This window comes from Struthio camelus, chromosome 34 (genome assembly GCF_040807025.1).
Source record: "Struthio camelus isolate bStrCam1 chromosome 34, bStrCam1.hap1, whole genome shotgun sequence".
NCBI lineage: Eukaryota > Metazoa > Chordata > Aves > Struthioniformes > Struthionidae > Struthio > Struthio camelus.
The window spans coordinates 1,083,316-1,098,151 of NC_090975.1; the positions used below are offsets into that span (position 1 = coordinate 1,083,316).

At 51.4% G+C, this 14,836-nt stretch overlaps 1 protein-coding gene across 1 annotated transcript; it reads left to right on the top strand.

Moving 5' to 3' along the window:
- Positions 1-449: 449 nt before the first annotated feature.
- On the top strand, positions 450-5,543 carry LOC104145341 (DELTA-thalatoxin-Avl1a). The gene is made up of 3 exons (XM_068923556.1): positions 450-518; positions 3,447-3,642; positions 4,766-5,543. Exons 2-3 carry the CDS (start codon positions 3,479-3,481, stop codon positions 5,211-5,213), a joined length of 612 nt encoding a protein of 203 aa, XP_068779657.1. The 5' UTR covers positions 450-518; positions 3,447-3,478; the 3' UTR covers positions 5,214-5,543.
- The last annotated feature ends 9,293 nt before the right edge of the window (positions 5,544-14,836 follow it).

Sequence of the window (14,836 nt, forward strand, 5' to 3'; positions counted from 1 at the left end):
AGGAGGCAGCAGGGCAATGAGTAGGATCTCAACCCTGGACTTGAGGAGCACTAACTTTGGCCTCTTGGGGGACCCACTTAGGGGAAACTCCTGGGGTAGGGCCCTAGAAGGAAGGAGTGTCCAAGAAAGCTGGTTAATATTCAAGTATCACCTCCTCCAGGCTCAAGATCGGTGCATCCCTCTGAGGAAGAAGGAACTCTTGGCAAAACTCCAACAGAAGAAGGAAGTCTACAGAATGTGGCAAAGGGGACAGGAATTAAATCTGTCAAGGGATGTCAAGGACAACAAGAAGGGCTTCTTCAAATACGTTAGGAGCAAAAGGAAGACTAGGGCAAATGTGGGCCCACTGCTGAATGGGGCAGATGTCCTGGTGACGAAGGATACAGAGAAGGCAGTTATTCAATGCCGCCTTTGCTTCAGTCTTCACTGCTAAGGCCAGCCCTCAGGAATTCCTGACCCTGGGGACAAGAGAGGAAGTCTGGAGAAAGGAAGACTCTCCCTTGGTGGAGGAGGATCAGGTTAGAGATCTTTTGTCCAAACTTGACATCCATAAATCCATGGGCCCCGATGGGATGCACCCACAGGTGCGGAGGGAGCTGGCGGATGTTATTGCTAGGCCACTCTCCATCCTCTTGGAAAGGTCCTGGAGATCAGGAGAGGTGCCTGAGGCCTGGAAGAAAGCCAATGTCAGCCCAGTCTTCCAAAAGGGCCAGAAGGAGGAGCAAGGGAACTCCAGGCCTGTCAGCCTCCCCTCCATCCCTGGAAAGGTGATGGGACAGCTCCTCCTGGAGGTCCTCACTAAGCATGTGGAGGACAAGAAGGTGATCAGGAGTAGTCAGCATGGCTTCAGCAAAGGGACATCCTGCTTGACCAATCTGATAGCCTTCTCTGTCGGAATGAGTGGCTGGGTAGATGAGGGGAGAGCAGTGGATGTGGTCCGCCTGGACTTCAGCAAGGCTTTGGACACTGTCTCCCATCCCATCCTCCTTGGTAAACTCAGGAAGTGTGGGTTAGATGAGTGGACGGTGAGATGGATTGAGAACTGGGTGGATGGCCGAGCTCCGAGGGTTGTGGTGAATGGCGCAGAGTCAAGTTGGAGGCCTGTGGCTAGTGGTGTCCCCCAGGGGTCAGTGCTGGGTCCAGTCTTGTTCAATGTAGTCATCAGTGACCTGGAGGAAGGGCCAGAGTGCACCCTCAGCAAGTTTGCTGATGATACTAAACTGGGAGGAGTGGCTGACACACCAGAAGACTGTGCTGCCTGTTCAGAGGGACCTGGACAGGCTGGAGAGTTGGGCGGAGAGGAACCTCCTGAAGTTCAATATGGGCAAGTGCAGGGTCCTGCACCTAGGGAGGAGTAACCCCATGCTCCAGGACAGGCTGGGGGTTGACCTGCTGGAAAGTAGCTCTGCCGAGAAGTAGCTCTGCCTGGGAGTGCTGGTGGACAACAAGTTAAGCATGAGGCAGCAGTGTGGCCTTGTGGCCAAGAAGGCCAATGGTCTCCTGGGGTGCATGAGGCAGAGTGTTGGCAGCAGGTGGAGGGAGGGGATCCTGCCCCTCTCCTCAGCCCTGGGGAGGCCTCACCTGGAGGATTGTGTCCACTTCTGGGCTCCCCAGTACAAGAGAGACCTGGCAGTAGTGGAGAGAGTCGAGCGGAGGACTACAAAGATAATGAGGGGACTGGAGCATCTCTCCTCTGAAGAAAGGCTGAGGGAGCTGGGCCTGTTTAGCCCGGAGAAGAGAAGACTGAGAGGCGGTCTCATCAATGTGTACAAGTATCTGAAGGGGAGGTGTCAGAGGGACAGGGCCAATCTCTTCTCCGTGGTGCTCACTGACAGGACAAGAGGCAATGGGCAGAAACTGAACCACAGGCAGTTCCATCTGAACCTGAGGAAAAACTTCTTGACTGTGAGGGTGACAGAGCATTGGAACAGGTTGCCCAGAGAGGTAGCGGAGTCTCCTTCACTGGAGATATTCAAAATCCACCTGGATGTGATCCTGGGCAATATGCTGTAGAGGCCCCTGCTTGAGCAGGGGGGTTGGACTAGATGATCTCTAGAGGTCCCTTGCAAGCTCAACCATTCTGCGATTCTGTGAACTTGGCTTTGATTCTCCTAAGCTCTGCAAATTGAATCCTGGAGCATCTCCTGGAGCAGGACCCTGGAGCATCTGTCTCACACAACATGAGAGGGAAATACTCCTCCTGTCATGTGTGCTCCAACATACCATAGCACTGAGGGTGCTGGACTGAGGGCTGACAGAGGGGCAGTGCTCAGGAGTTGATTGCCAGAGACAACTGCCCACGCCACACTTCCCTTCTTCTATATACAAGTCTGCACTTGGAAGGGAGGATGTGGTGCTGCTATCTCCACCTATTCTGAGGGGGAAATTCCCTTAACCCAGAGGCACCAGTTACTCCTCTGAGAAACAGCGAAAAAGAGCTTGAGTCTCTAGTGAGTCCAGTGTGAAAGGTAGAAGACGGGGTTTTAGCATGATCTGCTGACAGACAACAGAAGAGAAGCAAATCCAGCCTGAATCATCACATCCCTTTCATCTTCCCTGTAGCTGGGTAGTTGGTCTGAGCAATTCACCTGTCCTCATCCCTGGGATTAGCAGGGCCCTACTAGTTCAGAATCACTTGTATTTACCAAAGTCAGATAGAAGGTGCAGATATGACAGGTAATAGATATATTGCTAGATTGCTCATAAGGGATTATTAAAAAAAAACAAGGGCAGTCATTCTGTTTTGGACCAGAGATTCTTTTAACCCAGCACTGAAATGTAGCCATAAGCAAATGTGTAGAGGAAAAAAGGAAGCCCAAGGCAGGCATACAGGCTCCTTCCCCATGTAACCTCCCATCCTCCAGCCATTTTAAGCTCAGGAATTTCCTGAGTTTGTATTTAGTAACCATGCATGGCTTCCTCTTTCATGAACTTTCCACTGCTCCCAGGTTAAACAATAGGCAGATAAACAGGCATATCCAGGAGCTGGATGTGCACATAGCCAGCAAAATATCTCAACAGCATGCTTCTTCAAAGAAGGCTGTGGGCAGAAGTTGCTCCTCACTGTCTGCACTTTCTTTGGGGACTCTCCTGGAGAGTGTGTGTGATGCACTGTTCCTTTCCAAGAGCTATCAGCAGGACTGGCTGGGGAAAGGGATCTCGATGGTGGATATTTCCACTATTGGATCATTCCAGAGTCAGGGGTCACACACTTGGTGGGGGGGGGGGGGGGGTGGATGGAGCGGGAGATTTACAGTCCTCTACTCTGTTCCACCCTGCTGGAGCAGAAAGGGCTGCCTTTCCTGGCCCTGGGAGGCCCTTCAGGATATTGTGGGGGAGCTGTGCAGCGCCCAGCACCCCTCACGCTCAGCTCGCATAGGCAAGAAGTGGCCCTACCCACCCTATTTGCATGCTTCCCCTTGCACTGTTTGTTTGCTGCTCTACAGCCTTGCAGCACTCCCAGGGCAACGTGAAGAAGATGCAGACAAAAGAGAAGGAGGACTGTGAAAACCTCAGCAACTTGAACTCCCAGATCACCATGACTGAGAGCACAGAAAGCATGGTGAGAAACATCAACGTGTGTCGGAGCGTGGTGATTGAGATCATGAACAAGACCAGGAATGTGGTGCTCCAAGACTTCAGGTACTTGTCCCTGCTCCTTTTCCCCTCCCTGCAGTGCTCCCCTCTGCTTTCTGCCACTCTGTGTATGCTATGTCCACTCACCCATACCCCTCTCCATCATCAGCCCCTTCTGTGGGTCCCAGCACTCGTTTTCCTCTGCTCCCCACTGTTCTCAAGCTCCCCGCGTGGCTTCCTCTCTCCATCCCTGGTGAGAAGGCACCGCAGTGCAGGCTCAGAGCCAAGTGCAGGAATACTCTTTTATGAATTTCTCTAATTGATTCTGGACTTTCTCTCTGTTTGCACACACCAGCTGCTGATGACAGTGAACCAAGCTGTTCAAATGCACACACTGTAAGAAAGTCATCCCTTATCCATGTTTGAAGCCTTTTATTAGATAATTCAGTCTGATCCCCTCATAGTTTTTGTGGGATGAACTCTTATCTCTTCCTAGCAGGGGAAATAGCTGTGCACACAGGGGACCAGATGTGAGCACACCACAGACTTACACCTACTGTTACATTTCCTGTCTCATTCTTTATTCCCCTCCAAGAAACAACTAACAGTCAGTCTGCATGTTTTGATGTCTGCTGAGCACTGAATTGACATTTTCAGGGAACAACCCAGGTGTAATAGGAAGCAGTTATTGTAGCATGGGCAAATACCTTTTTAAGGCAAAGAGGGTAAGAGGCAGAAGAGAGGGAGGTCGTTGAAAGAAGCCCATGGAAATTTCTGTCAGAACAAGTGCGGTTCAATGCATTCATGAATGACAAGGAAGAGATATAAATAATGAGCCAAAACTTGTGGATGGCAGTGACAGAGAGGAGCAAAGGCCAGTGGTTCCCCTATTTATGACAGTGATTTCTTTAGACCATGCTGCTGCTACCTTGCAGCTGCTCTGAGGGTATGTCTTGGGTGCAACAAGGCTTGGCGAAGGTGGGGTTAGAAATGACACTGATCTCCCTGCTTTAGACTTTGGTGATGTTTGCTCTTTGGAGAAGGCTAAAACTCCCTTTTAGCAGGTAGAATGTGGTACCACTCAATAAAAGTCATGGATGTACAGGTGAGAGTAGATGAGAGCTCTCCCCATCCCTTCTGCTTTCATCTCCTCTTTTCTTGTTTCATATCAGTCCCACTCTTTCTGCAGGAGTTACTGCTTCAGTGGCCGGGTCCACAGCCCTCTCCCATTCGAGATCGGCCCAGGCTCCAGGGGAAAATGTGCATTTGCAAAGACTCCATACAGTCTCCGTGGCAGTGTGGGAGTCCTGGTGTGCAAGCTCAACTCTTCTGTCCTGGCCATCATGTTCTCCAACCCCTTCGACTATGTCCTTTATCACATTGAATTTGCCCTGGAAATCTTCACGGCGGATAATCACCTGGGAAGCCTCCACAATGTCTATTCCAACATGATGAGGAACAAAACTTACAGCACCTCCACGCTCTTCCAGCGAGGCAATGCAGACTCTGAACATGAAACCCTGGAGGTCTCCAAGGGGACCATTCGTGTCAGAGCCAAGATGTCCAACAATGAGAAAGCAGTCATGAAAGTTCAGATAGAGGATATAGACCCCCCACCTTACCAAAAAAATGCATAAGTGAGGATTGGTGTAATTGGCATAGCCAGCTTCCGGCATGAGCTATTCTTCGATAACACTGTTAGGGATCTCACTGATTTGTCCCATCTCTGGTTGGTCAGTGGTCATCAGTGCTAACTGGTGGTGACAGATCCAGCGGTAAATGGACAAAGACTACTAGGAAGAAGTCCAGCCTGTCTCCTCCGGACTGATACGTGCCTAGCCAGCAAAGACCCTTCTGGTGTCTCCTGAGCATCGTGACCTTGCTAATAAGCTAATAATGCTTAGCAGCTTAAGTCCTAACTAATGTTTGTGTTAGCTAATAAATGTTTTTTATCCTTGTAAGATGCATATATTCTCCTTGCAGACTCTTAATGCATGGATAAAGGTGCCCAAAGAAAGTGGAACAGAGAGAGATAGTGATACCTCTGAAAGAGTAACCCCACAGCCTCCTCCACACACACACATGTTTTGCCACTGTGTCCTTCCTCTGTTCTGCCACATGTTCACAGCAGTGTCTGTACATACATGTGTGTGCATGGGCTCACAAGTACAGACATCATTATATCAGAGCAGTACATAGGCTCCACTGAAGATGTTGTGGATCAGCCTACGAATCTACCTTCTGGGTGGCCAGTCGCTCTAAGGCTTTGGGTCAGCCCATGCCAGAAGGCTGGTGCCTGCTTTCCATCGGGGGTTACTTATCTGTGATGCAGAGGAGACCTCAGTAGCACCTTAGGCATCAGACTCCCTTGCACTGGCCATATCACAACCTCCCTGCACTCGTGCAACGGCACTTTTCCCGCACCACCTATTCCCATTTCCCATCTTGCCCTAGGGTCCCTCCCTGACTGCTGTCTCTAGCACATCTTTCCCATAAGCCAGCAACTACAGCAGAAAAGATAACAGAAGAGTTGGCCTTTCCAAATTGCCAGACCCATGCCAAGAAAACACATACTAGACGAGGCTGTGAGGGCAGATAGACTGCGTGGAGTCTGTTGAGGGTTTCAGCACAGACAAAACAGAAAATGTTATTTCCAGAAAGAGCCAGCCCCGGTGCAGCTGCGGGCAGCTCGTGAACAGCAAAGCACATGGAGGGCAACGGCTCCCTGCAAACATGGGGGTGCTCAGGACAGGGGTGCTCAGGACGGCCCCGCACCCAGGTGTGGCCGGGGCGGGGGGTGGTCTGCGCTGGGACCGTGGAGCAGCAGACATGCTGTGGGGCTGCTGGCACAGGGAGCGTGGCAGGGAGAGGAGGCAGGCAGAGAAGAGCCTGCTCCCCCAGCCTGGCGGCAGCTGTGCCTCCCTGTCTGCGAGATATCCCTGGGTGCAGAGCAAGGGCTGCCCCGGTGGGAGGAATCTGGGGGATCTCTAGCGCGACTGAGAAATCCCTTGACTTCCCAGAAGTCAGCTGTCTTGAAGGTGTGCGGCTGGAGCGCAGGGCGGGCTGCAGTGCCAGGATGGGACTGAGTCATGGGAACAGGAACCTTTCTCCTCCCATTTGCACAGAGCCAGTCCCCACCTTGCACCACTCCCATCCCTCCCCCTGCCCGGGGCAGGGCGCACATCCCAGGGACAAGGGACAGCCTGGGTCAGCTTTGCCTTCCCAGCCACCCACCCCCTGCAGCAGGGCGCTTCTCTGTGCTGCTCCGGGGCAGCATGCATGGCACTAGCCCTTCCTTCCCTCACACAGCGCTCAGTCTCCACCACCTCCACACTGGGAGGGCTAACTTCACCCTTGGGCCTAGGAGGAAACAGCAGTGGGCAAACTGCTACCATGGCCCCCCTTGCAGTGGGCGCTCCCTGCCCCACTCACATCTATTTCCCCTTCCTATGCAGGAAGGGTACCCCGACATCCCACTCCCACATGCGCCTTTTCATATCTCCTCCCCTAGTCTTCCATCCTAGACATTACCTGGCCCTTCACCATCTATATCTCCCCACAACAATGCAGAAAGCTCTTTTGTTTTCACTTCCCTTCTCAACCTCTGTCTTGCTCTCCTCTGAGGCTGGGGGGAGGAAAGAAGAGCTCTGCTGCAACAGCTGCCTGTTTTGCCACCACACAGGTAAAACTATCAGACAAATGCAAGCATGGGAATGCTCTTCCTCAGAATTATTAGAACTGTGACCCTGCAGGGTAGCAAAGCACTTTGGATGTGACCATGCTGTGAGTAACAGGTAATGATATCTTTCATAATGAGATTTGTTCCAGCTCCCACCCTCACCCCTAGCTAAAGACCTCTTTTGCAGACACTGCCATGTGCTGGATCCTGGATGTGAGGTCAGGAGAAGGGGGGGCTTTGCAGTGCAAATACAGCTGCAATGCAGTGTTTCCCCCATCCAGGTCTTCCCTACATACACATGTACACGTGCATGCAGAAACACATACTCACCTCCAAATCATGTTCTTGTGACTTAACCATGTCCTGAGATGTTGGAGCCCAGGTGACTTAGCTGTTCCGGATCAGAGCAGGTCCTTGGATCACAAACAGCTGAACCCCTGGGGCATAAGGATTGCAAAGACAGTTACAGAGATGTTTAGCGAGATCTCCTACAGTGTTGCCAAAGAAACGCTCATGCAGGAAGCTAGCAGTGACAATAGATGCCAGAGAGGGAGCACTGAGGTGCAGGGCTTTGTAGCTGAAGCCTCTGAGGGCCACAGTCCTGATATTGCTGATCTTTCTCATACCCGAAAAGACACTGACATCTCTCACCAGAGTCTTGGTGCTTGTGTCCATGCTGCTTGGAGAGCTGGAGCTGCTGGGGCTGTCATGGCCTGACTTCCCTCCTGCCCACATACACCCTGTGCTGCCAGAGTTGGGCTGCAAACACAATACATGGAGAAGAGCAGAAATGAGATGGACAGGGTTACCCCACAGCTAATGGGAGCCCAGCAAGAGGAATGCAGTGACACTGGACATTGCTCAGCTCCTTCCCAGCACCCTGACATACTTACCAGGGCCAGACGATGTGTAAGTTTTTGACTCCATCCAGTCTCTTCCAACAATGAGACAGGAGAGAACAAGACTGAAAGAAGAATCATTTCTCATCACGGTCTCCTCCCTGAAGGGTTTCTGTCTGCTCCATCTCTCTCTTTACTCACACAACCTTCTATCTGTGTCTGCCTCATTGTGCTGCCTATATCTGACACTGAATTTTCAGTTCTAGATTAAAAAAGGCTTTGAATATGTCTGGTGTTCCCTTTACTGGGCTGATGAACTGCTGTTCAAGGAGGTCAGCAAGCAGATGTGTTAGATATCCCAACTGTCAGCAGCATTCACATTGGCTTACCAGACCAGCCTCAAACAAGTGCAGGGATCCCCTCATCTCCTACAAGGGCCTCTCCACTGGTCCCCTGGTCCCACAGACTCTCCTAGCATCTCTTCCTTTTGGCTGAAATGACATGGGAAGAGGGACTCTGAGCAATTCAGACGTGTGGAAAGCACAATCTGGGCCTCCTGCCCGGTGGCTGAGAACCTGTGAAAGCTGTACCTCTCCCTGCACCATCACCCTGGGGCCAGAGATGGATTCACACTGTCTCCCTGGGTCTGGCTAATGGGGGCATGGCAAGTCTTGGCCTGGTGTATGTCCCACTTCCAGGAAGGGGATAGGACCAGTTCTCATATGCCTAGCTTGAACATGGGTCCTGGTGGGCAGGAGAGCTCCCAAAAGACTTGGGAATGGGCATGTTTCATGCCTCCCTTGTGCAAATAGGAGTGTCTTGTGCAAAAGTCTATCCTAGGATGAAGGAAGCGTGAGTCTTATTGCAAGGGTAGTTTCTCCTACCTTTGGTCATTGGCTTTCACAGAATCACAGAATGGTTGAGGTTGGAAGGGACCTCTGGAGATCATCTAGTCCAACCTCCCTGCTCAAGCAGGGGCCTCTACAGCATATTGCCCAGGATCACATCCAGGCGGGTTTTGAATATCTCCATGGAAGGAGACTCCACTACCTCTCGGGGCAACCTGTACCAGTGCTCAGTCACCCTCACAGCAAAGAAGTTTTTCCTCAGGTTTAGGTGGAACTTCCTGTGGTTCAGTTTCTGCCCGTTGCCTCTTGTCCTGTCAGTGGGCACCACGGAGAAGAGACTGGCCTCATCCTCTTGACACTCCCCCTTCAGATACTTATGCACGTTGATGAGATCCCCCCTCAGTCTTCTCTTCTCCAGGCTGAACAGGCCCAGCTCCCTCAGCCTTTCTTCAGAGGAGAGATGCTCCAGTCCCCTCATTATCTTTGTAGTCCTCCGCTCGACTCTCTCCACTACTGCCAGGTCTCTCTTGTACTGGGGAGCCCAGAAGTGGACACAGTCCTCCAGGGGAGGCCTCCCCAGGGCTGAGGAGAGGGGCAGGATCCCCTCCCTCTACCTGCTGCCAACACTCTGCCTCATGCACCCCAGGAGACCATTGGCCTTCTTGGCCACAAGGCCACACTGCTGCCTCATGCTTAACTAGCTTGTTGTCCACCAGCACTCCCAGGTCCTTCTCGGCAGAGCTACTTTCCAGCAGGTCAACCCCCAGCCTGTCCTGGTGCATGAGGTTACTCCTCCCTAGGTGCAGGACCTTGCACTTGCCCATATTGAACTTCAGGAGGTTCCTCTCCGCCCACCTCTCCAGCCTGTCCAGGTCCCTCTGAACAGGCAGCACAGTCTTCTGGTGTGTCAGCCACTCCTCCCAGTTTAGTAACATCAGCAAACTTGCTGAGGGTGCACTCTGTCCCTTCCTCCAGGTCACTGATGACTACGTTGAACAAGACTGGACCCAGCACTGCCCCTGGGGGACACCACTAGCTACAGGCCTCCAACTTGACTCTGCGCCATTCACCACAACCCTCGGAGCTCGGCCATCCAGCCAGTTCTCAATCCACCTCACCGTCCACTCATCTAACCCACACTTCCTGAGTTTACCAAGGAGGATGGGATGGGAGACAGTGTCCAAAGCCTTGCTGAAGTCCAGGCGGACCACATCCACTGCTCTCCCCTCATCTACCCAGCCACTCATTCCGACAGAGAAGGCTATCAGATTGGTCAAGCAGGATGTCCCTTTGCTGAAGCCATGCTGACTACTCCTGATCACCTTCTTGTCCTCCACATGCTTAGTGAGGACCTCCAGGAGGAGCTGTCCCATCACCTTTCCAGGGATGGAGGGGAGGCTGACAGGCCTGGAGTTCCCTGGCTCCTCCTTCTGGCCCTTTTGGAAGCCTGGGCTGACATTGGCTTTCTTCCAGGCCTCAGGCACCTCTCCTGATCTCCAGGACCTTTCCAAGAGGATGGAGAGTGGCCTCGCAATGATTTCCGCCAGCTCCCTCAGCACCTGTGGGTGCATCCCATCGGGGCCCATGGATTTATGGATGTCAAGTTTGGACAAAAGATCTCTAACCTGATCCTCCTCCACCAAGGGAGAGTCTTCCTTTCTCCAGACTTCCTCTCTTGTCTCCAAGGTCAGGAATTCCTGAGGGCTGGCCTTAGCAGTGAAGACTGAAGCAAAGAAGGCATTCAATAACTGCCTTCTCTGTATCCTTCGTCACCAGGACATCAGCCCCATTCAGCAGCAGGCCCACATTTGCCCTAGTCTTCCTTTTGCTACTGATGGATTTGAAGAAGCCCTTCCTGTTGTCCTTGACATCCCTTGCCAGATTTAATTCCAACTGGGCCTTAGCCTTCCTTGTCGCATCCCTGCACACTCTGACAACGTCCCTGTATTCCTCCCAAGTGGCCTGTCCCCTTTTCCACATTCTGTACACTTCCTTCTTCTGTTGGAGTTTTGCCAGGAGTTCCTTGCTCGTCCATGCAGGTCTCCTGCCCACTTTGCTCGACTTCTTCCTCAGAGGGATGCACTGATCTTGAGCCTGGAGGAGATGATGCTTGAATATTAACCAGCTTTCTTGGACCCCTCTTCCTTCTAGGGCCCTACCCCAGGAGATTCCCCTAAGTAGGTCCCCCAAGAGGCCAAAGTTAGCTCTCCTCAAGTCCAGCGTTGCAATCCTACTTATTGCCCTGCTCCCTCCTCATAGCATCCTGAACTCCACCATCTCATGGTCACTGCAGCCAAGGCTGCCCCCAACCTTCACATCTCCAACTAGACCTTCTTTGTTTGTTAGCACAAGGTCTAGCAGTGCACCTCTCCTCATTGGCGTCTCCACCACCTGGGTCAAGAAATTATCCTCAACGCTTTGCAGGAACCTCCTCGACTGTTTGTGCCTAGCTGTGCTGTCTTGCCAACAGATGTCAGGGTGGTTGAAGTCTCCCAGGAGAACCAGGGCCTGTGACTGTGAGGCTACTTCCAGCTGTCTGTAGAAGGCCTCATCGATGACTTCCTCCTGGTCAGGTGGCCTGGAGTAAACCCCCACAGCAGTGTCACCCATGTTAGCCTGCCCTTTAAGCCTTACCCATAGGCTCTCAACTTGCTCTTCATCCACCCTGAGGCAGAGCTCCACACATCCCAGTTGCTCCCTCACATAAAGAGCAACTCCACCACCTCGCCTTCCTGGCCTGTCTTGCCTAAAAAGCACCTAGCCATCCATGACAGCATCCCAGTCATGTGAACTATCCCACCAGCTCTCTGTCACTGCAATGAGATCATGGCCCTGCGACCGCACACTGATCTCTAACTCTTCCTGTTTATTCCCTATGCTGCGTGCATTGGTATACAGGCATTTCAGAGAGCCAGAGAGCCCTTTCAGAGAGCCCTTTCCATGGGGAGCAGAGGGGACTGTGCAGAGCTGGCTGAAGGGCAAGCAAGTGGAGAACAGGACCACCCTGCAAAGACACCCTAGGACATAAGCAATCTCTTTGCAACATCTTTCAACTTCTTACCTAACTCATTTGAGTGATTTTGAGTTGTTCTTTGTTATAAGCAGGTATTTGCTCCAGTTCATTCTCTGAAAAACTTGGCTTTGGAATTGAAAAGAAAGTCTCCTGTACCCTTTCAGTATCTTCTCCGCTTTCCTGCAGGGCCAAAGGGTGAGGAAGGAAACGTCTGCTATGGGTTGAGCCATCAAGGCAAAAGGCAAGGGTTTAAGGGCTTGTATTGTGGCAAACCATGTACTCCATATTTTGAAAAGCCCTGGCTGCTCTTTGCTCTCATGCCAACAGTATAGACTCAGCACTTGGCTCTCAAGGCTGTTTTTCATTTCACTGAGTCAAATAGAAACCAAAGGAACTCTAGAAAATTTCTGTTCTCAGAAACGCTGTGGATTTTGGCTCCAAGCCCAGAAAACAGAGTCCAAAACTTTTTCTAACACTGAGAGCTGCTATCTACTCTGTGCTTAGGTGCAGCTGTCTCTGAGGTCACAAGAGACTTTGAGAGCTGCATGTGTTTGCTGATCCGATGTGTATTAACAGCTCAGGACACCTGAACGTACACACTACTCCCCCTAGGAGGATGGTGAGGGAAAGATTGACAGGTCAACTTCTGTCAAACTGGAAGGTGCTTTGGGACTAGGATGATGTGCATAGAGAAGAGATATGCTGAAGAGCCAAGTTCACAGCTAGGTATGAATGTGCATGAGAAGAAAGGTGATGAGACAGGCCAAACAGGAGGGCTGTGTTTAGCAATGACCACTCTCTGCAGTGACACCCCAGTGGCTGACACAGGGCCAGTGAACCTCAACAAATCTGCCCCCTCAGTAAGGTGAGACCTAGATATGGACAAACTCAGCAACTGGGGAAGGGGCCCTGGGGAGAGACCAGCAGAAATCCATAGGCTCCACAATTTCCAGTGAAATTTCCTCCATGCAGGATGAGGGAAAGCTAAGGGTGTGACCTCAAGTTGCTGTGGAAGTAGCTCCTCCATTCTTCCTTTAGAGGTTTCATCTTTCCTCTCAGCCTTTTCCCTGCTTTGGTGTCTCAGCCACCCCCTGCTGAAAGGTGAGCTTGCATGGACATTGCCAGGTCTCTCTGTGATCCCCTGCTCCTCAGGTGATCAGTGGAGAAAATCACTGACCACCTGGTGACAGTCTTCAATGTGTGACAGTGTGTAGGCACTGAGATAACCAACAACACCAATGATGTGGCACTTTATAACCCATGGTGAGTGGCCCCAGGGGCATGTGGCCTATCTGCCCTGCTGCACACCTCTGAAATCTTCACCCTTGCATCTCCTTCACAGTCCCCAGCACAATTTCCCTCCTCCTAGCCTCTCTCTAGGCTTGCCTTCCAATTCTATCCCTTACTAGCACCTCTGCCCTGCAGATGCCACACAACTGGAGGAAACAGCCTTGAAATTTCTCATGGCATTTCTTTCTTTTTTCTAAATATAGTCCCATGAACCCCAAATGTTTACCCTACCATAGCACTGACCCATCTCTATCCTTACAAGCCCTTCCCCTTTGTTGTCCTAAAATTGCCTCCTGTCCCATTGAACAAACTCCCCGCTTCCCTCATTGTTAGCTTCCTACAGGAGTTTCTGTTGTAGGGGAGAATCTACAGCCTCCTCCCCCCCCACCCCCAAGGATCCCACTGGGCTCCACAGGGTTGTTTGCCAAGGCACAGTTCTCTCTTCATAGGAGCCTGGGGATTAGGCTTTATGAGACAAAGTACACTGGCCATCATGTTTTACAGTTGTGTCCAGAAGGTCTTTGATTATATGGCCTTCACCCTTGAAATCATCACAAACACCCCAAAGAACTCTATTGCAACATGATACAAAACTTTCATTCCCTTAACTCCCCATCTTTCCAGAAAAACAACCTGACCAACTACCAGGGATCTCTGGAGGTCATGGAAGACAATGTCCATACTGAAAGCTGATGATGTGGAATGACACATTGATGCTTTAGCCATCAGCCAGCTTCTGGCTCCTTTAGCCCTGGCATGACTGCAAGGACCTTCCCCACAGCTTTCTACACTCCACAGCAGTAAGGGCTGAGAAGAGACAGAAATAGGACAATGCCACCATCGCAGTAAGATCCCCTTACCCTCACTGCTTGGAAAGATCTGGTTTGCTACAATAGATTTTGGGATGATGATCACATGAACCCATGCTAACACAGGTGACACAATGGTGGGTGTTTAATGCAGGTCATCTGTAGAATCAGGAAGAGGAAGTCAATGAGGCCTTCTACAGACAACTGGTAGTAGCCTCATGATCACAGGCCCTGGTTCTCATAGGAGACTTCAGCCACCCTGGCATCTGCTGGGAAGACAGCACAGCTAGGAACAAAGAGTCAAAGAGGTTCCTACAAAGCATTGAGGATAATTTCTTGACCCAGGTGGTGGAGACGCCAACAAGGAGAGGTGCACTGCTAGACCGTGTACTAAAAAACAAAGAAGGTCTAGTTGGAGATGTGAAGGTTGGGGGCAGCCTTGGCTGCAGTGACCATGAGATGGTGGAGTTCAGGGTCCTACGAGGAGGCAGCAGGGCAATGAGTAGGATCTCAACCCTGGACTTGAGGAGCACTAACTTTGGCTTCTTGGGGGACCCACTTAGGGGAAACTCCTGGGGTAGGGCCCTAGAAGGAAGGAGTGTCCAAGAAAGCTGGTTAATATTCAAGTATCACCTCCTCCAGGCTCAAGATCGGTGCATCCCTCTGAGGAAGAAGGAACTCTTGGCAAAACTCCAACAGAAGAAGGAAGTCTACAGAATGTGGCAAAGGGGACAGGAATTAAATCTGTCAAGGGATGTCAAGGACAACAAGAAGGGCTTCTT

What these genes read in the sequence shown, in the direction of transcription:
- LOC104145341 (XM_068923556.1), top strand. Translation starts at nt 3,479, where the DNA reads ATGCAGACAAAAGAGAAGGAGGACTGTGAAAACCTCAGCAACTTGAAC. An exon ending in GTGGTGCTCCAAGACTTCAG is followed by an intron (nt 3,643 to 4,765) that starts GTACTTGTCCCT and finishes CTCTTTCTGCAG; the next exon opens with GAGTTACTGCTTCAGTGGCC.